Source organism: Hemicordylus capensis, chromosome 9, assembly GCF_027244095.1.
Source record: "Hemicordylus capensis ecotype Gifberg chromosome 9, rHemCap1.1.pri, whole genome shotgun sequence".
Lineage (NCBI taxonomy): Eukaryota > Metazoa > Chordata > Lepidosauria > Squamata > Cordylidae > Hemicordylus > Hemicordylus capensis.
The window spans coordinates 28,372,823-28,394,144 of NC_069665.1; the positions used below are offsets into that span (position 1 = coordinate 28,372,823).

General features: G+C 48.1%; 1 protein-coding gene across 5 annotated transcripts; it reads right to left on the minus strand.

The window, feature by feature from the left end:
* Nucleotides 1-163: 163 nt before the first annotated feature.
* ZDHHC7 (zinc finger DHHC-type palmitoyltransferase 7) lies at nt 164-20,075 on the minus strand. 5 transcript variants are annotated; one of them, XM_053271382.1, is made up of 10 exons: nt 19,808-20,075; nt 18,371-18,509; nt 17,221-17,366; nt 12,493-12,574; nt 7,616-7,941; nt 5,434-5,558; nt 5,139-5,235; nt 4,165-4,246; nt 3,880-4,010; nt 164-3,520 (listed from the first exon to the last, which is right to left on the minus strand). In XM_053271382.1, exons 5-10 carry the CDS (start codon nt 7,922-7,924, stop codon nt 3,344-3,346), a joined length of 921 nt encoding a protein of 306 aa, XP_053127357.1. In that variant the 5' UTR covers nt 7,925-7,941; nt 12,493-12,574; nt 17,221-17,366; nt 18,371-18,509; nt 19,808-20,075; the 3' UTR covers nt 164-3,343. The 5 variants fall into 5 exon arrangements, with proteins under 5 accessions (XP_053127357.1, XP_053127356.1, XP_053127358.1 ...); XM_053271381.1 differs by having other exon boundaries at nt 18,371-18,514; XM_053271383.1 differs by lacking the exon at nt 18,371-18,509.
* Between the last annotated feature and the right edge of the window lie 1,247 nt (nt 20,076-21,322).

The window sequence follows — 21,322 nt, forward strand, 5'->3', positions numbered from 1 at the left end:
CTCCAAGGGGAGTATCTTATAGCAGACAGTGCTCACAGTCACCCATCCACAAGCAAACCAAAGCAAACCCTGCTTAGCAAAGAGGAAAATTCATGCTTGCTACCCCAAGACCAGCTCACCTCACCCACATAACCAGGGAAAGGTACAAAGCCAACACGAGGGCTTCAACTAGTTCCTTTATTTTACATTTAAAAAAATTACAACAGAACAAGGGTTTGAAAAGCCAAGAAACTCCATTTCCATACACACCACACACACTGGCTAGGGTCACACACAGATTCAGCTGCTTCAGAGGGTTTGTCGAGTTCCAGCAGTAGAGTTCACCCAACGGCGTACGTCCAAAGAGTCTTGTGATAAAGGCAGATATAACCAACCTCCAGAGCAGAAGGTGCAAAAAGGAAATTGCTAAGGATCTTAAGTTGTCCACATTTACAGAATTGATGTCAAGTTTGATTTCATTGCTTGCCACTTCTCTTTGGCACACCGGCTCCAAAGAACTGGGAATACATCCAGAACTGAAGAATTACCTGCATGAATTCGGTTCTGTTTTGCACAGGATCTTTTGAGGCCTTGCTCAACATCCCTGGCCCTCACAGCTCCTGCAAAATTGAGGTGAATACCATGTGCTTCGATGGCAGTTGTTGGGGGAGGCAAGCTGTGCGAGGGGACAGAGGCGTAGCAGCTTTATTGACATGTGCATTGACAGACGGCTTCATGTGTTTAGTGGCCCGGCGATCCCCTTCCTGTGATGGAGAAGCCAATGAGATCCCTCCTCCTTCAGCTTGTACATATTGTGAAATGCAAGCTGGACTCGCCACACAGGAGCCCGTCTCAAAAAGAGAACGATGTAAACTGGAATCACACATATGCATGCCTCACACATTGTGTGTGTGTGTGTGTGTGTGTGTGTGTGTGTGTGTATGTGACGGAGAAGGGCACATGCTTGCTCCTTTACCACATGGAAAGGATGGATGGCTCGCTATGTAGCTTGAACCTGGCCTCTTCCCCATCCACACACTGACTCCACACACTTCTGGTTTGATGTTGAAGTGCCAGCTGGAGGTGCAGAAAGGCCCTTTGACTGCACTTCCATACTCTGGTGTGAGACCTGATTCAAGTCACTAAACTCATTCACATGATGATAAAGCTACTGAACGAGGCAGGAGAAAAGCTCTCCTACCCAGCAGGAGACTAGCTGACAACCACTGCCAGCACCTCCTACCCACCCCCCCCAGCAGAAAACAGGAGTGCGCACAGCTCTCAAGATTGGGCAGGACGCTTCTCCTATCCAGTTTTCAGCCGTGTGAATGAGTCCATTATATGCTAAGATGCCGTGGAGAGGCATATAGACAAAGCATTAAACTTTATATTGGATAGTAAACTTATGGGCTGGAATCCAAAATAAAAGATGGGCACATGTATGGCAGGAACTTTGTCATTTTTCAGTGCAGCAGCCCTTCTTGTAGAAGAGGCAAGCCACTCCATACGCCGACAAATGGCTTTTCTCTTCAGCTGTGGGAAGTGCTGGGTTGAAAGAGGCAAAACTCCAGCTACTCCCAGGGTGGTATCTGCCACACATAATGTGCCTTCCTTGGGATTCCAGCAGTGAAATGGGAAGACACTTAAACATGTACATGCCAGGGGCCATTGGTAAAGCAAAAGCTCAACTTGGGTAAGTTAAGGAAAGTTTCACAATAGAAAGTTTCTTTTTGTTTCAATCTTCTTGGCACATATATTGAAGATTTACACTGAAGCGCCAACTTTAATCACTGTGCGGCAGGTCATAAAGCCAATGGGGGGAAAGCCCAATTGAGGATGATATTCTCCTTTAGGATACAGCTTGCCGACTTCAGGTCAAATTTCATTACTTGCAGATTCAAGAGCACATTCAAACTGCACATCTTTCATTCCACAAGGGACAGTAAAAGCTAATATGCAACTTGCTTGTCTAGCTTGGAAGGCGTTTGGGTTGGAATACGGCAACCTGCCAACATTCCAGCGCCCTCCTTGACACAGATTTCTACCCGCTGAACATGGCACACCTCATTTCTGATCAGGCGAAGCAAGCAAAGCCACAATTCACAAAGCAGAGGTGTTGGTGGGGCTCCAAGGTGGTTGTGTGGACTGCCACTCAGCAGCAGAGTTCTAGACACACCTGAGCCACAATCTGAGAACTCCTTCTTTGAGTGGGAGCTCAGAGGGGTCCACACACGCAAGAGTGGTGCCGACCACTACCCCAGGGAGCTGTGTCGCATGCAACCCCTGTGGGCATCCAGCGATGCCTTTGCCACTGACGTGAACAATAAAGCTTGCACATGCATGCCGAGTGGCGCCAGTCACAATGTGGCGGTCAACTCTGGGAACCTGTACGGCTGACTTCTAAATAGCATGCTTAGAATCTGGCTGCAAGCATGTTTGAAATGTGTTTGGCAGGCCATGGGCTATGACTAAAGCCTTTAAGCCTGCTTACTTGGGAGCAGCAACTTCGACAGCCTAGTTGTGACAAAATTTGTGCAAGGAAGCAACAGAGATGGTTGGCTGGATTGAGATACTTCTAATCTGCAATACATTCATTCCACAGGAAGATTCTGTCCCTCTTTCTTTATACAAACAAAGAGCCATCTCCAGGTACACCCAAGTGGTAAAAGAGGTGTCCCCTTGATGATGGTGCACATCTCTGCGCGAGAGATAGGCCAGCGACATGATTGTTGCACATTTAGCATTTGCAATGGAATCCTAAAGAGGAATACTCTGTTATGCACCTAGAGAAATGCTGGGCACTGAGCAGCTTTGTATATTTTTTGCTATGCAGTCCCAGAGCACAGGCCTGTTGAGATATTCACGCGCAGAAATATACAAGATGGAGTTGAGCAGCTCCTGAAGACTATAGGGACAAAAAAAAGATTGCTCCCAGCCCATAATTTCCAGCATTACTCTTGCGTATCATGATTGACTAATGCATTCTAGTACACAGTCTTATAAAAACAGCAGAGGTCAACTCTTTTTTTAAAAAAAGAAAGAAAGAAAAAGACACACATATCAAATAAAAAGGGACAAAAATAATGCATAATTAGATCTCTAAAATAATAAGTTACAGTAGTAAGACGATATTTTGGCTTCTTTAGTGTCCACCTTGCCTGGGGTTGTGTTTTGTTTCGGTTATCCTGCTCAAAAGCCATATATGGTAGTCTTTAGTTTACCCTTCCGGAAGTTAATGAGATGTCTGTGGCTATAAATGTATAAAATTCTGCTTGCTACAAGCAACATGTTTCATAAATACAACATACTACTGGCTTCTTCTTTTTCCTTTATCTTTTATGAGATCCAGCATGATTTGGCAGGCTCAAACGGAAAACTCAGGACCTCCTTTCTTTGCTTTCAGCATCAGCCGTCTGATTCGAAATCCAGCAAAAGGGTTTATCCAGAGCAAGGAGGGCTGGCCCCCAAAGACAGATTTCATGCCCTCCCAGCGTAGTCGCCGTTCCCACGTGGGTTTCTCGCTCTTCAGTCTTTCAATCTCCTGCAAATATAAAACATATTTTTAAAGGGACACACTGTAGAGGAAGTGCTAAGCTCTAACCATGACTTGTTTCCAAATTTGTACTCCGCTTTTAATTTAAGTATTCCAAAGCTGTGTACAAAAACAAATGCAAAATTGCAAAATGCAGAGACAGCCATTTAAAAATGCACACAGCACAGCAAAAGTCTTTTGCGACACATCGGTCACTGTAAACAAAGAAGCCAACATCTCAGCAGAGCGTAGTGCAGGGAGCATTGGGCATGTGGGAGACCCAAGTTCAAATCCCCATTCAGGCACGAAGCCCACCAGACCCTGGCAGGGTTCGAAACACAGTGACAAGGAGAATGTGCAAATCTTACCGTTTCGTCGTTGCATATTGAGTGGATCTGGGTACCAAACATGACTGCGGTAAACGTAAGGAACAGAAAACCCTCAAGGCACAAGAAGATCAGCAGGATCACCGTCACGGGTGGGGAGAAGTCACTGCATTCTGAAAACAGAGGATGGACTTGAACCCAGAACTCAGTTGCCACAAGCACACAGGCAAGAGGTAACTCCAAAACAGAAAAGTGAATTGTATATGCTTAATAATAATAAAATCAACCACGGGCAATATTACAAAAGGAACTCAAGTGTATCCTTACCAATCCACTGCCCTCTGACGCAGGAGAAGAACTGAAACCCACACAGGATGAGTGCATGAGCTGAAATTAGAGCTATGTACATCTGGAAGCAAGAGGAAGATTTGAAAATCGGTTTTGGAAGGCACAGCCCCATGACTCAGACAGATACAAACATCTCTTCCTGTTAGTTTTCAAACACGCCATGGCCAGAATCTAAACAGAATATTTGAGATGGGCCCATTAAGCCCAATGGGATTTTACTTCTTCAGATCTCTGAAGTGCCCACTACCGTGCCACGTCAGAAAGCAAATATCCTTGTTTCTAGTTCAGGACCATCTCATAGGAAGGAACATAGGAAGCTGAAATATACTGAGTCAGACCATTGGTCTATCTAGCTCAGTATTGTCTTCATAGACTGGCAGCGGCTTCTCCAAGCTTGCAGGCAAGAATCTCTCTCAGCCTTATCTTGGAGATGCTGCCAGGGACGGAACTTGGAACCTTCTGCTCTTCCCAGAGCAGCTCCATCCCCTGAGGGGAATATCTTACAGTGCTCACACTTCTAGTCTCCCTTTCATATGCAACCAGGGTGGACCCTGCTTAGCTAAGGGGACAAGTCATGCTTGCTACCCCAAGACCAGCTCTCCTCTCTCCATTGGTCAGCCAGACTCCATGGGGAAGCCTGTAAGTAGGAAGGCAACAGCACAACCATGAGAATGATCCTTGTTTCCTCCCCTCCGGCTGCAAACCTGGAGAAGTGAGTGGGCATCTTTGCTGCAATGTGCAGGAACAATTCTGTCCTCTTCCCCAGTTCGAAGCTAGAGAAACAGGCTAGGCCACCTCTCATTACCTCCACCAGAGAGTGATGGGACATTTACAATGGCGAGTGTGACTAGAAGAATTGTGGACCCCTGTACGCCACAATTTGTAGCTTTACTCCCACTATCAGTTCAGCCGGAGAAATTCTCAATCTCGGGGGGAAAAGATTTCCTACTCACAGTAAACAGCACAAAAAACCTCTGGTTTCTCTCCCCGACACAGTTGTTGACCCACGGGCAGTGGTGATCCATCTTCCGGATACATCTCTTGCAAATACTAAGGGAAGGAGAAAGGAAAGATAAAAGTTACACGATGAGGACATTCACACAATCAAAAACTGTGTTCTACCCGGGTTTGGGAGCTGTGTGTGCTCCCAATTTTTGGTTGTGTGGAAGCAAGGTAGGAGGAAAACCTGGGTAGAAGCAACTGTGTGGAATCAAGGCCGGACACCGTAAAGGGGGCAAGAGGCCGTACCTGCAATGGTGGGCGCGTTCCGGCTTAATGCTGCAGCACTTTGGACACTTGTAGATCACCTCGCCTGGCTTCAGCTGCAGGTTTTCCATGTACTCTTGTGTGGCGTTTCCTTTGGGAACAGCCCCCTAAGGCATTTCAAGGGGAAAGACAGACAGTGCCCAATTACTAGGAGTATGCGTATGATTCTGCCATGCACAGGACAGAAAGCAGATCCCTGGGGGCTTCATGCAATGCAATGCATATGCTCTGCTGCTGAGCGAGGGGTCCCCCATCACTCACGAGAGGAGGCACTGCAGTTGCTGGAGACAACATAGGAGTGCTGGAGAAGCTGGTAAAGTTATAAGGAAAGACTCGGGGCGGCCTTTCTGTGAGGCGAAGGGAGGCGGCAGATTATTGGGACGCCAGTGTGGCAGAAAGGCACCTTGCTGCCCTGTGCTTTAGAGAAAAAGAGGGGGAGGAAGGTGCAAGGGGAGAGGCATTTGGCGCCCTGCCTCAGGAGTGCGGAGGTCTTGAGCCATCACTGGAAAGACTTCGCCAGAAATGTGCTGAACAGTCTACAAGCCAGTTCACACGGTTGTTAATGGGGTAGGTCAAGCATCCTACCCAGGTTCGGAAGCTGTACACACATCTGATTTTTAGTTGTCCGTTTCCAAACTACGAGGTCGGAGGAGGAGGAAGTCATAGTCTGCTGGCCAGGAGCTGGGTAGTTAGGCGCCATCCTACCCAGCACTGATACCCAGCAGTTTAATGAGGCAGGAGGAAAAGCCATCCTCCCGAGCTTCTCTTTCACAGACAGTCACTCTGCCACCCTGCTTCCTAGGTTTTTGCTAGCATGTGATTGAAAACCGGGAGTGCACACAACTCCTGAAGCTAGATGTTTGTCCTACTTCATTCATGATGGTGTGAACTGGCTTATTATTTTGTGGGAAACTCACTGGCCTAGTTCATACCATTATCTGAATCTAGGTTTTATGTGGGTTAAACCTATTAATTATGATGATATTATGTGAACCCATGCCAAAGTATAGGATATTCACACATGGTTTGGGGTTCAAACATGGATGGGGTGACACCCTTCCAGAAAGAACAGGTTCGTAGCTGGGGTCAGTGTCTCAGGTTGAGGCTGTGGCCAGGAGCGCTTTCTACCAGCTGTGATTGATTCAACAACTCTGCCCATTCCTTGAGGAGAACGACCTGAAGACAGTGGTGGATCAGCCGGTAACCTCCAGGTTGGACTACTGCAATGTGCTCTATGTAGGGCTGCCTTTGTGCGTAGTTTGGAAACTTCAGTTAGTTCAAAATGCAGCAGCCAAATTGGTCTCTGGGGTATCCCAGAGAGACCACATTATGCCTGTTCTTAAACAGTTGTATTGGCTGCCGATATGTTTCCAGCAAAGTACAAAGTGCTGGTTATTACCTTTAACTCCCTGAATGACTTAGGTCTGGGTTGCCCGAGAGAGCACCTTTCTCTACAAGATCCCCACCACTCATTAAGATAATCAGGAGGGGTCCATCTTTGGGTGCCACCAGTTCATCTGGTGGCAACCTGGGATCGGGCCTTCTTAGTTGCCGCCTCTGGGTTATGGAACATGCTCCCCATGAGTATAAAAGGACCGTCTTCCTTGGAGGCCTCCAGGAGAGCCTTTAAGAGCCTCATCTCTTCTAGTTTTAACCTTAATTTTAATGAGATTTAATCTGGTTTAAATTTTTCTCGATTTTGTTTTATTCTGTGTTTTAAATTTTAAAGTAAACTGCCTTGAGTCACTTCAGGAAGGGCGGTATATAAATTGAATGAATGAATGAATAAATAAATAAATAAATAAGGTGGGAATCTCAGATTCATCTTCATTCATCCACCTTGGGATTTTCTTAATGAAAGGCAAGGTATACATTTAACAATAAATAAAATAAATAAATAAAATCTTGGGTTATGAACTGCCTTGCTGAGGGTTCACACACTCACTCTAATGTTGGCAACTCACATTAAACTTAAATTCAAACAACTGTGTGAAGCAGGCCATTGTCTTTCCTTGTTCAGCATAGTTCTGGATTCCAGTCTCACCAAGACATTCTTTGTGGAACCACCAAAATGCCAAATCATTCTTGCCTTCAGTGAATGCTCTACTGGCCCCAAAAAGGCACAGGAGATGGCAAGCCAACTGAGGGGAACGTTCTTACTCACGGGATCGGTCAGCATCGTTCTCAGGTGGGAGGACAACGCAAGCACGGCCAGGCAGTTGAAGAGGACCCCATTGATCAGGGAGTACCAGAAGTCTTTGGAAGGCAGCAGCATGACAAAGGTGACTACAAAGTCCGCATAAACCACGAGGAGCCATGTCATCACCGCGCAGACCATCCCGCAGCCATCGCGGATGAACCAAACCCTGTCGGCCATGTCGGCCTCGGACGGCGAGGACGAGTCGTAGCTGTCATTTTCCGCAAGCAGAGGATGATGCTCGAGATCGCGGAACCTATGCCCAGATGACTGCATGGTTTTCTGGTCGAGCCCTGCAGGAAAACGCGATGGCAGCAATGAACGGAGGCACTTTGACAGCAAATGTCAGGCCCGTTATGAAGGGCTGTAAGTGGGTCTGATCATAGAGGTTACACTGAAGGACGGCAGAGAGAGGGCAAACAATGGATTTTTCCAAACGGTCTTGTTTTAATAAGTGCTTGGCTGGTGGGCAGCCAAATCTTCATGCTGTCGTATTGGATGCTGTTGAGGCTCATGGTGTGAAGAACAAAACTATCAATGCTAAGTCAGATTATTACATTCAGATCTGTGTAGCCAGAGAAGAAGAGAACAGGCAATCGGTCCCATGTGGGGCTGGTGAGTACAGATAGCCACTAAAGTAGACACAGCAAAAGAGTATCTCGATTTACACGATGACTCAGCAAAAAGGGGCCCCGAAAGCGACTCTAGGCACCACAGCAGGAAGATCTTTGCAAGGAGTGGTACTTGGCACTTTTATCCAGCAATTTAATGTTGGTGACAGATGCTCTCCTTGCTACTCATGCATTTGGTCCTTGATAGGAGGGTGCCATCCTACCCAGCAACTGCATCCAGCTCTTTCAATGAGGCAGGGGGAAAGCCCTCCCACCCAGCTGACTCACAGTGGGTGATCACTTTCCCCGCCTCTTACCTTGCATTTCACTCGCACACGATCACAAAATGGGAGGACGTACAGCTTCCGAACTTGGGTAGCTAAGACACGACCCAATTTCTGATCATGTGAACTAGCCAAAGCATTGCAAAATAATGGTCAAGTACTTTTACAGCTGCAATCCTAAACAAGGATTAAGCTCCACCGGGGACAGTGAAATTTATTTTGGGGTTTAAAACGCACCTTTTTTTTTTAGAACAGAACAGACCTTGGATTTCCCCGACGCTTCACAATCTAATGTCTGCCATGTGACCCTCAATGAACTATTTACGGGTCACACAGAGTACTTCTGGGGGTGCGTCAAAAGTTGCCCACTTGCATGTGAGCCCCCGTGCTTCAAAGCTAGGGATGCTAGAGCTGCACGTGTATAAAGTGGCATAAACGCAGTGTTAGGGTGTCAGCCACTAAAAAAAACAAATGCTGGTTTTTATGCATCCTGCTAGTTCTCATTTTGCACTCCTCTCATGACACATACAGGTTTTGGAAAAGGTTCTTTCTTTCTTTCTTTGAACTAGGCATTTGGTGTCTCGAGCCCCATCTAAACACATATTGCCTCATTAAATCAAACTGGAGCAGGAAGGAGGTTCCAGTGAGTCTACCTACAGAGTAAATCAAAGCATTATTATGAACAGGCTGCAGTCGACCCCTGAAAGTACCAGGAATAGCATGAAACCCTAGAAGAGCATTCAGTCCTCAAATCTCTATTGATTTGGGGCTCTTAAGGACCATGCCAGACAGCAACCTGAAAGCAGCACATTGATTTGGCGGTATCTGAGCAGATGACCTCTTGTTTTCCACCCTGAACACTAAAGGTTGCTTCCCTTTCCTGTATCCAGCAATGAAGCTTCAAATGCATGTTTACCAATCTATTCACTGTTTTTGACTTCACTCAAAATATTAACCTTCAATATCCAGGCTGACCACCTTAAAGATGTTTAGGGGGAAGATGCTTCCAGTTAAGATCTGAATCTGACGTTCAGATTCCCTGAATGTCAGAATAAGCCATCTCTTCCCAGATTTCACTCTACCAATACACCAGTCCACTGGTGCTGCAATACAGAGCTAGAAAAGGTGTAGAAAAGGGTGGCCCAAATGATCATGGGGTTGGAGCAGCTCCCTTATGAGGAAAGATTACAACATCTGGGCATTTTCAGTTTAGAAAGAAGGTAGATAAGGGGGTACAGGATAGAGGTGTATACAATTACATGCAGCGCAGATAAAGTGATTAAAGAAAAATATTTTTCTCCTTCTCTTGTAATATTAGAATCAGGGGTCATGCGTTGAAGCTAAACGCTGGGAGATGCAAGACAGTCATAAAGAAGGACTTCTTTATACAACATGCAGTTAAACTATGGAATTTGCTGCCACCAGATGTGTGGATGGCCACCAATATAGACCATTTTAAAAGGGGACTGGACAAATCCATGTTGGACAGAGCTATCAATGGCTACTAACCACTGTATTGTGGGGAGGGGGCATGACCTTGAACACCAGGTGCTAGGGAACACCAATGGGAGGGGACAGTTCCCATCTTTCCCTATTTGCGGGATTCCCGAATGTATCTAGTTGGCCATTGTGTGGGGCAGGATGCTGGACTGGATGGGCCTTGGACTGATCCAGCAGAGCTTTTCTTATGTTCTTATGTGGTGTAGCTGATATTAGGGGTGTGCACAGACCAGTTGGTGCGGTTTGGTCCGAATTCGGACCAAACCGCAGATATTCAAAGCTCGAACCGGCCCGGTTCGCGGCAGTCCGGTTTGCCATCGAACCAGTTCTGCACATCCCTAACTGATATCCTGATTGGCTGAGGAGTGTCAAATGAGTAGAAGACTCCAGTACAAAAATCTGCTCACAGCAGCTGACTTACTATGGTTTGCAATTTCATCCACACTGGCATGTTATGGCTTAAGCTTGCCCTGCCAGCCAGGATGGAACATCAATATCAAGCCATGGCTTGGCATCAAGTCTGAGTTACCTCAATGATGCCTGGTTAAGTGTTGCAAGAACATATGGCAAAACTGCATTTATAGCTTCGTTAGACAACTGAATAAAGGCCACCCTCTCAGCAGCCTGTATTATTTTATCCCCAGCCATAAAGTTTCACTTGCAACATTAACATTAATCCAAATGGTGCCATCAATGCCTCATGCTTATGAGCTGGCAAAGCAAGAAGAGTAATAACCCTTATTGCCTGAAAAGCAAGAACGTAAAAGCCAGGGTGAGAATGAGAGGTGTTCTCATTTTCGGCACACAATTCAGTTTAATCCACAGGGTGTTTCTCAACATCAGATCTCGAGTTCTGTTTTGTTTCATTTTTCTAAAGGTAGCACCTATGCTGCTTGCCAAGAACCTAACCGGCCAAAGCCAACTGGAAGGGGAAAACTAAAACAAAACCAAAAACAGGGGATTGCATATGCGGGCGTCACTTAATGCCAGGAAATACTTGCAAATGCTAGGGGTGGGGGAAACCCTTAATTCATGCATCACTCTCTGGAGAGGCACACAGTACAGGCAAATGCATCACTCTCAAACCACAAATCTTTCAGACAGATCACAATGGTTCCTTGCAGTCTCCACACTTCAAAGTGTTGATTATCAGCTCTAAAGGCCTACAGGGCTTGGAGCCCAGGGTATCTGAAGGACCACTTTATCCCAGATGAGGCGAGGCTGCCTGCTTTTTAAGCTCTTCAGCTGAGGCCTCGTTCCATGTCTCGCTACCTTTGGAAGTGTGGTTGGTGATGGCACGGGACAGGGCCTTTCTGAAGAGGCACCCAGGTTGTGGACGATCTCAGTAGCGGTTTAGCCTCAGCCAAGTTGCTTGCTGGGTGCTCTTGCTTCCCTGGGGCTTTGATATGCTACTCCTGAGTTAAGTGTTTTAATTCTGTAATGTTGTTTTCTCACTTTGTTTAATTGCAAGCCACTCTGAAGGTCAGCTGGCAGAAAAGCAGCCTAGAAAAGTTACTATAAACAAACCGTTTGCATTCTGAACTGTGTCAACACAAAACAAAGACTGAAATCAAAATAAACGCAGCAGGAACGTTCAACGCCCGCACCATCTTAATATAATTTGAACCACCACCCTGAAACACAGGTCAGAATTATCACCGTATAGCAGGGAGAAGGCGTGGTTTCCCTAACATCTCCGAGTGAGTGCACCCAGAGGCAAGATGCAAATCGGGGACTTCCCAATTCGTAGCTCAATCGTCTCAGCCACAACTGCACACCAACTCTATACAGCACAGAGTGAGGCGCTTGCCCCTACGGACTGCTTAGCAAGTGAGTTTTGTAATTTGATTCACAAAGGCAGAAACGCAGGTCACAAGAAGCTAGGGGGTTTAGAAGCAGTCACGACAGCGGCCTCAACGTGTTATCCGTACAGACAACTCCGTTTATCACGGTTCAAGATAGAAGCACAGAAAGACTGATCAAGCCAACAGTCTTTGAATAATGGGGACTTCTCACAGTTCCGCTAGACGTTTGTGTGCCTAAACTCCAGGCCATCTTAGAATGAAAAAGAAGGCACAACTCACACGCATTTCAGCCCAGCGGCTACTAAATATCGCACTGAGGGGTCATTTGAGAGCAGGAGGTTGCTGTGCGAATTCAGTGGGGCTCTCCATGCCACCGGTTTCTATGTGCCAGCCCTACGTGCTTAGTCACGGCATACAAACTGTTTGCTGGATGGCGGAGCCTCCTCACAGTGGCACTTCAAGGCATTCTGTTGTGGCTTGTCGAAAGCCATCGCGCTTTCATCTCCCGCTTTGTTCTCACAATTCTGAAGAAAGCTCACTTTGGGCCAAAAGGCTCGCCGTCAGAAGCATAAAGGCATTTAAGTGTTTGCATTGCTCTCTGCGACCCGCCCTGCGCCTCCGGAGGATCCAGAACGAACACGTACCTGACAAGGAGCGTGAGCGTTACTCTGACATCTTGCTGTTCCCTCGGGCCTTCAAGATGCACGTAGCCATGTTTGATGTAACCTGCACAGACATAATAAAGCCACTCATTAGTCACAACGGTAGTGCCAAGGCTATAATGAAGAGCAAGTCACTGTTGGTGGTGGAGGAGGCACCACGGGTCGGGAGAAGACGAAAACCTGGGTGAATCTGGAGAGGACTTCCCTTCTGACCTCTTGAGTTGCTTAGCAAGTCCAAACCTCTAGGTTTCTCCTCCGCCTTGGGATGAAACGGTGAACCTCGAGGAAAAAGAAGAGGCGTGGGAAGGGGGAGGCCGTTCTCCTGAATAGAGGTCGCTGTTAATGAAAGACATTATCAGCGATCAGCTGTTTCAGGAAACCTCAGACTCAAACCATTTGCCCTGCCCATCTGTTCCACTGTGCTGACCAGCTGTCTGCTCCATATTCCTCTTTCAGAGAGCAACGTCACAAGGCACAAACACAAATATACACTGTATGGGGTGGCTGCCTTTGAAGACTATTTGGAAGCCTCAAGTGGTGCACAATACAGCCACACCTGACTTGAACTGACCACACAAAAATGTACACTATCAGAGTTAAAACATTTTGACTGATCTCCTGCATGTTCCTGGTAATGATTCAAAATGCCAGGGTTGATCTTTGAATCCACAAACAGCTTGGGACCTAAGGATCTAACAGATGTCCTGATCCTATTAAAAAAACCCCTTCAAGCCACCAAGATTTTCATGGGTACCTCTTCAAGGAGGACAACTTCCTTCGGAAGTCAGGAAGGTGATGACTGGGGATAAGGCTTTCTCTGTGATGTCAGTCTACTATTTAACTCCCTTCCCAGGAAATTTTCCAGACAACAACTTTGTTAAGCTAAAAAACTGGCACATTCAGCTGTGGAATAAGCTATCACCACTTGACTGCCGCCCGGCGCGAAACAAAATGAAGAAAAATAAAAGATAATGGATTAATTGAACACAACAGACTAAATCCAGCTACATAAGACTGTCCTAGAAGGCAGTAGCAAAATAGCCGTTTGCAATACATATTTCTGGGCTCCATGAGAACAGCGCTTAACCAGGGTTTGTTTTCCTTAATGCTGGATAAGCCTTAATACTTAAACCATGGTTAGGCACGGTTACTGTTATTTTCATGTATATGGCACCATAACATGCATTGCAGTTTACAAAGAACAAGACAGGCCCTTGCCGCAAGGGACTTAAAATCTGAGATCCGACATCTGGGGAGATGACCGAGAAAGGGGTAAGCAGAGCATGGGGCAAGCCGAAATACATCTCAGTGACATGCACTTAAGCCTGCTATGGAAATTGGAGGGTTGTGCCGAAGGCTTCGTGATAAAAGGCAGGCTTTCGGGAGTGGCTTGAAGCAAGCAAGGAAAGTGGCACCAAACAGAACATATGAAACTGCCTTATACGCTATCAGCTTGCAGTCGCTCCAGAGAGGCGAGTCCTTGAGGTCCACAAAACAGAGCATTAGCCCCAAAGAAGTCAGGTTCACAGAACAGCAGGATCCAGAGTGCCCTGCATGCGGTCATCGTGAACACAGTAATAAAAAACTGACAATGCAAACAAGGCTGTCGTTAAGACACCTTATATTTAAAAATCTCACGGGAAACTGGCTGCGCTTACTAGGGAGTCAGCATCTTCTCTTTCGGAAGAAAGCCAGCCCAAGCGGTTGTTTCACAGCACAGGTCTGTATTTCAAGGAAGGCCCATCTGTGGGGAAGCAGCAGCTGCAGCAGGCTCAACTTAAGTGCCCAATTACCGCCCCCCACAATTCAATTATTTATTCCGTGTAGACCACACTCAAGGTCACAGTTGCTCCGCCGCGGCTAATGATGGGTTTTCTGCAACCGAGTATTCAAAGTGCTCCGGAAGTTACATGGCTTACGTGAAAGCTCACCTTTTAGATCACTAACTGTGCTCTAGGAAAATCAGTGATTTTATGATGATTAATTCTTATTATAAATTATGCCGGCTGCTCCTTTTCATACCTCTTGCGGTTTTAACGTATCTCACCTCTGCAACTTTCTTTCATCGTGCACTTTCTTCTTCCAACAAAGGATGACAACAAACAAACAAAAAGAAAGAAAAGCCACACACAGGTCCATGGCCCTCGCTACTCACGAGAAAGGAGGGTGGAATGTCCTGGCTGTGACACTTAAGGGTGGTCATGGGACTATGAAACCAGATCTCACAATGGGCGTGAACTGCTCAACGGTACCTCCACACATCTTGGGAACGGGGCCCTTCGCTGAGTGGCAAGGCATCCACTTTGCATGCAGAAGGTTGCAGGTTCATACCCTGGCAGCATCTCCAAGTAGGGCTGGGAGAGACTCCTGCCTGGAAACCTGGAGAGCTGCTGCCAGTCAGTGTAAAGAGCACTGAGCTAGATGACTTGGTATAAGGCAGCTTCCTATGTAAGGGTCTGACTTAGCATAAGACAGCTACTTAGGTACCTACTGAGGTGATCATGGCTCAGTGGCAGAGCATCTGCTTGCATGCAGAAGGGCTCCAGTTCAAGCCACAGCAACTCCAGGTAGGGCTGGGATAGACTCCTGCCTGAAACCTTGGAGAGCCATTGCCAGTCTGTGTGGACAATACTGCGCTAGATGGCCCAAGGTTCTGACTCAGTAAACAGCAGCTCCCTGAGCTAATTCGTGAGGAGCAAGGGAGCTACCTACGTTGCTGAGTGGCTCTGGTTAGGATTACACAAGCCAGTCCAGAAAGGCCAATTCTGTGCGTGTGTGCGCACACACACACACACACAGAGGATTTGGTAACTAATTACAATACAAGGTGTCTCCCCTGCCACTAGTATGCAAGTTTAAAAACATCAGAGGAATGAATGGGCAGATGGGGCACCCAAACAGATACACCACCCTTATCTAGAGCTCCCTTATCTGCTTCCCTTACAGAAGACTTTCTCCCTCCCGCTACAACAAGCAACTATTACCTGCCGTCGATTGTGCTGGGAACATCCACCATTCGCATGGCGGAAATGCTGATCAGACTCTCCGATCTCATCTGGCTGCACAGGCCATATATATTTAATTCTATCTCTACCGAACGGACGTCCTTAACAATATTTGGAATTATTTGCTATTCCTTTCTCTTGGCTACACCACTCTAGCTGTCAACAGTTGATCAGTATTCTCCCCGCTGCCCCATTTTCCAAGGACTGAAGTAGACAGACAGACAGAGAGCAGCTGAATATTTTCTGGAGCAGAGCACATCCCTCCATATTTGGAGGTGGAAGGATTTCTGCCTTCCAGGCAAGGTTGGCTATCCGCCCCGGGGGCTTTTTATCCCCTCCTCTATGGTATGTGTCTAATTTCCTTAAGCCAACACGCGCCATCTGATCTGCTGTCAAAGTTTTGCAGCCCATCTGCTCCCCAACTGCAGCGTGCACTGGTCTCATAAGCATGGGAACAGGTTTATGGGAATCTCGTAGGTGGCTGGTAAAGGCGTTGGAGGGACCCACCGGCATCCCACCCCCCAATTCCACGAGGTTAATGCAAAAGAATATGACACAGATTTCCTTACGATGTGTGTGCATTGCAACCGCTCTTTTAAGAACATTTGCCATGCTTTTGCACGCTGCATACTGAGTTGCTGAGCTGTGCGATGGCTGAATGCACTAGGAAGAGGCCATTCCTCTGTGGTAGAGCACATGGCTTGCATGTAGTAGGCGGTAGGTGGAAAAACCTGGCATTTCCAGTTAATGGACCTCAGCGATGTAGGACTGGGGAAGAAGCCCTGCCTGCAACTAACCTCGAGGAGATGCTGCTGGCCAGAGCAAGCAGCATTGGGCTGGATATGGTCGGACTTAACAAGTCTAATTTCATAAGTGAAAGACAGAAAGACAGCTTATCAGAATTTTAAGGAGAGGCCATCACTCTGTGGCAAAGCATCTTCTTTGTAGGCAGAAGGTCCCCGGCGGCATCTCCAGGTAGGGCTGGGAATGTATCTAACACCTTGGAGAACTGTAGAGCGTACTGAGCTAGATGGACCAAGGGTCTGATTCGCTAGAAGGCGGCTTCCTGTGTTGTCTGGAGTAGACAATACTAGGCCTGTTGGACCAATTATTATGATTAAGGATAATTTTTCAAAGTGGTCTACATCAGTGTTCCCTCTAAGGCGTGTGCACAAGCGTGCACTCACAAGCTTAAAAAGAAAAAAGTCCGCTCAGTTCATTTTAGATCCCGCTCAAGCTGAATCAGGAAGGCCCCACTCTGAATGCACATGTGCGCACAGACTGCCTTGATACTGGCGCCCAGAACAAAACACATGCCACACAGAGATGGGGAAAAAATAATTAGAGGGGCCACTGGTCTACATAGAAAAAGGAAAAAGATGCCTCTAAAGGGCTTGCCATCGAAACACACACGGTAGACACCAGCAACAGCCACTGGAGGGATAATGTGCTGGGACTGGATGAGTTCAGTTGAGCTCCCCTGGTAAATATAAGAGAATCTTTGCCCAGTTAGCAGCGGGAGCTAGCTGAGCAGATTCAGTCCAGCACGAGGCGGCTCTTTGGTGTGAAAGAACTGCTTGTTCCAAGTGCCCACTCCTTGAGATCCAAGTCCAAGTAAGAGCACTCACAACTCACCCAATGGTTCACTCCGAAATTCTGCCAACCTACTGGACTTTTCTGCCAAAGGTTTTTAGATGCCACTCACGTTTATCCCATCAAGAGTCATCGTGTTGAACAGCCGGAAACAAGGATGTCAAGCGAGCCAGAGCTCTTTGTACCCGAGATAAGAATCCAAACTGCCTATGGTTGTCTCTGCCTCTTGCCATACAGTGGTTTCCGCTTTGGAAAATTCTGTTGGAAAGCGGTATATAGATATTTGTTGTTGCTTTGATTAGGTCAAATGCTTGTGGGGAAAATGACAGTGATTTTGTGGTGAAGTTTTCAGACTCTCTTCACAACCAAAAGGACTAGTCCTATTTTTTTAAAAGAACACTCATATTCTAAAGTTCCCAACAAGCGCTGTGCAGAGGGAAATCAAGGGCTACCACAGGCTGCATGGAGATCTCATTTTAAATCAATTACCAATGCTACCTTAGAGTTCTTATTTAGTCTCCAGCCTGCTTAAATCATCTCAAAAGCTAGTGTGCCTGGAAGGGAAAGATGATCTCTGAGCGACAGCAGGGGGAAAGAGACAATTGGGGAGCTGAGAGGTAGAAAATGGGCACTGCATGCAGAAGGTCCCAGGCTCAACCCTGGCATTGCCAATTTAAAAAAAAAAATGGAAATAGCAGGGCTGGGATAGATGTTAGAGAGTGACTGCTAGTCAGAAGAGACAGCGTCGACCTCAAAGGACCAATGGCCTGACGGAGGGTAAGGCAGCTCCACAAGCAATGTCTCTTAAAGCTGAAACTAATGAATTAAATCAATGACAATGTTCTTTAGCTCCTCTGCTGGAAAGACTGCAGCCAACAAAAGCATCCGTTCCTGGCTCTCAGGATCAGTTTTTCTGTGCAAGGTGGAATTAAATTATTTCAGTGGAGACATATCAGAACGGAAAGCCAGTTATCCCCAATACTGAGTTGATTAAACCCAGCTTTCCCCCAAACGTAGGTCCCACAAATGCAAAGAGGGCACACAGCCGGAGGGCTGGGATAAGACTCACCATTCTCGAGGGATGTGCACGAATTGGTTTTTCGGGCCTCCGAACCGGTTCGAATGTCTGGCAGTTCAGTCGGTTCGGAGGTGGTGGTGGGGATACCTTTTAGGATGGGGGACGGTGCTGTTACCCCTCCCACCACATTTCCCCTGCCTAAAAGTGCTGTCTTTTAAAACATTCCGGCAGGGCAGAAGCGTACCTCCTTGCTGCACCGGTTCCATCTCTCCTTAACCCACACCTTCTAACTGGCAGATGCTGGTTCTATGCACACCACTAGCATTCGCTTGTCCGGGACCTGTTCACTGGAACTCCTGGAAACGCCACTGGAAATCAGGGACCTGCACTGAGGGTTGATGGAAGCCAGTGTGAAGCTCTGGTTGAAGCCGAATATTCTGCTCGGTCCCCCCGCCATCATGGGAGATGGCCATTCGCAGCCTGCAGGGGGTAATGTATGGGGCCCGGCTGGGGGGTGGGGAGGACTCCTTTAAGGGAAGCAGAGCCCACTTGAGCCCCTACACCATCTGAGCACAATGATCATGATCGTCATCTTTATTTTGTTATCAATGAAAATAACTAGTTGGTTCTGAGCCATAGGCGCTTCCCATTATTAATTATTAGTTAATTAATTAGGGGCAAATGGTGTCCTGTAAGGGACAGACAAACTGGGGCTGGAATAAGGGACTGCTGGTAACCCTACCCTACACGCACCCTTCAAGGTAGGCTGAGGCACAGCAACTGCAGAAACTCGAACCCAGACCTCCAGACCAGGGCAGCACGCCTTCAACCCTCCAGCTATTGTTGGGACTACAGATCCCATCACCCTGATCATGGGTCACTGAGGCTGGGGATGATAGGCACTGTAGTCCGACAGCAGCTGGAGGACGAAAACTGAGCAGCCTTGCTCTAGCCCATGGGTTCTCAAACTCCTCTCACCGGAGAGGAGAGCTGGTCTTGTGGTGGCAAGCATGCATGGTTCCCTTTGATAAGCAGGATCCACCCTGGTTTGCATTTGAATGGGAATCTACATGGTCTATGAGAGCTGGTCTATGGAGCTGAGCTGGTCTTGTGGTAGCAAGCATGACTTGTCCCCTTAGCTAAGTGGGTTCCACCCTGGTTGCATCTGAATGGAAGACTGGAAGTGAGCGCACTGGAAGAGATTCCCCTCAGGGGATGGAGCTGCTCTGGGAAGAGCAGAAGGTCCCAAGTTCCCTCCCTGGCAGCATCTCCAAGACAGGGCTGAGAGAGAAACTCCTGCCTGCAACCTTGGAGAAGCCACTGCCAGCCTGGGTAGACAATACTGAACCAAATGGACCAAGGGTCTTGCTCAGTACACAGCAGCTTTCCAATGTCACCCGATGTTGCTGGACTACAACAACTCCCATCAGCCAGTCCCAATGGCCTGGGATCATGGGAGTTGTAGTCTAGCCATATGGGGGAGCCAAGTCTGAGAAGCCCTGGGGTAGCCCCCGGGCCACACTGCTATGCGAAGGAAAAGTGGGGAGGAAGAGAAGCTGCGGGCAAGGCACGTGGCGGGGTGCAGAGGCGTGGCCTAGGCTGGCGGATGGGCGTGGCCCCGGCGGGTGGGCGTGGCCTCTCCCGGTCTCCTCCCCCTCCCCTCCGTCCCTCACAGACTCACCCTCGCCTCGGTCCCATCGGCCGACGACAGCTCGGGGCGACGCATGCCGAGGCCTGGGTCGAGGGCCGCCCGGCCCGCTCAGGGCCCGCCGAAGGGGGGAAGGCCGCGTAAAGCGGAGCCGACACCGCAGCCGCTGCCGCGAGAGGCAAGCGCGCGAGCCCCAGGAAGCCAGCCGCCTCGGCCGCACCGCGCCTGCGCGTCGCGCGATTGGGCCGGCCCTCGGAGCCGGGTGGGGCGGGGGATAGGCGGCCACGCATGCGCGGAGTGGACTCCCAAGGGGATGCGGGATGGGTGGGCGGCGACGGGTTCCTAAGGGGAGCTAAGCGACGGCATTCGCTGCAGGAGAGGGGGCGGCGGGGGGGGGGCACCCGGATTTACCCTGCAATCCGCGAGGGGCAGCGGCTTAAGAAGAAATTGTCCCAGTCCTGCTATAGAAAATTTTGCAAATGCATCGTTTATTCTTTTTCCTTTTCCGTTCTTTAGAGTACGCTGCCTTCCCGCAAATGGCGGCGGCCACAAGAAACCCGGAAGGTGCTCTTTCCCCCTCATAGCTGCGTCTCTTGGAAGCGGCTGTCAGCGCGGCGCGCGTGCGCAGACTGCTATTCTTGCCTCTCCTCTCCTAGAGCTGGTCTTGTGGTTGCAAGCATGAATTGTCCCCTATGCTAAGCAGGGTCCGTCCTGGTTTGCCTTTGAATGGGAGATGGCCTGTGAGCGCCATGAGATACGGGGCTTCCCTGGGAAGAGCATCTGCTTGCTTGCTTGCCTGCAGAAGATCCCCAGTGTCTAGGGCTTTTCAGTGGGTATTGCCTGTCCTTCTGTTAGTACATCCCCTAGAGAGCATCTGCTTTGCATGCAGCAGAAGGTTCCAAGTTCCCTCCTTAGCAGCATCTCCAGATAGGGCTGAGAAGGACTCCTGCCTGCAACCTTGGAGTAGCTGCTGCCAGTCTGGGTAGACCATACTGAGCTAGATGGACCAAGGGTCTGACTCCGTATACAGCATCTTCCTATGTTCCTGCTGCTTCCTCTTTTTAAACACTCTGCTTATGCGTGTTCTAGAATCACTTTTCTAAAAGATATGATTGATTAATTGTGAAAGAATGAGCAGCCAGGGCGAAGGGTTCCTTCTCTCGCCCGTTGTTTTGCAGTCTGGACCAAGCTTCATTAATGGGAGGGAAAGGTGCTTCTGAGCATCTGCTTGTCACTCCCTGGGTCCCCTGCACGTACACATCTGGACTGGTGGAGAGCACTGTGAGAGGCTTACAGACAAGTGTCGGTCACAGAAGACGCTAACTGTAGATTTGGCTGTGCATTTCTCTTTGTGTGTTTGCTTTAACTGTGTTTCTGTTGAGAAGACAAACATTTTCATACAGTGTTTGTAGGAAGAAAAACAGCAGAAAAACATAACAACTTGAGCCTAACAACTTGGGTTAAGATACAGTGTCAGCAGAGAGGAAGCCATTTCATTCTTGTTTCTGTATAAACTGTGTTGAGAGCTCTCTCTCTTTTTTGCTGAAA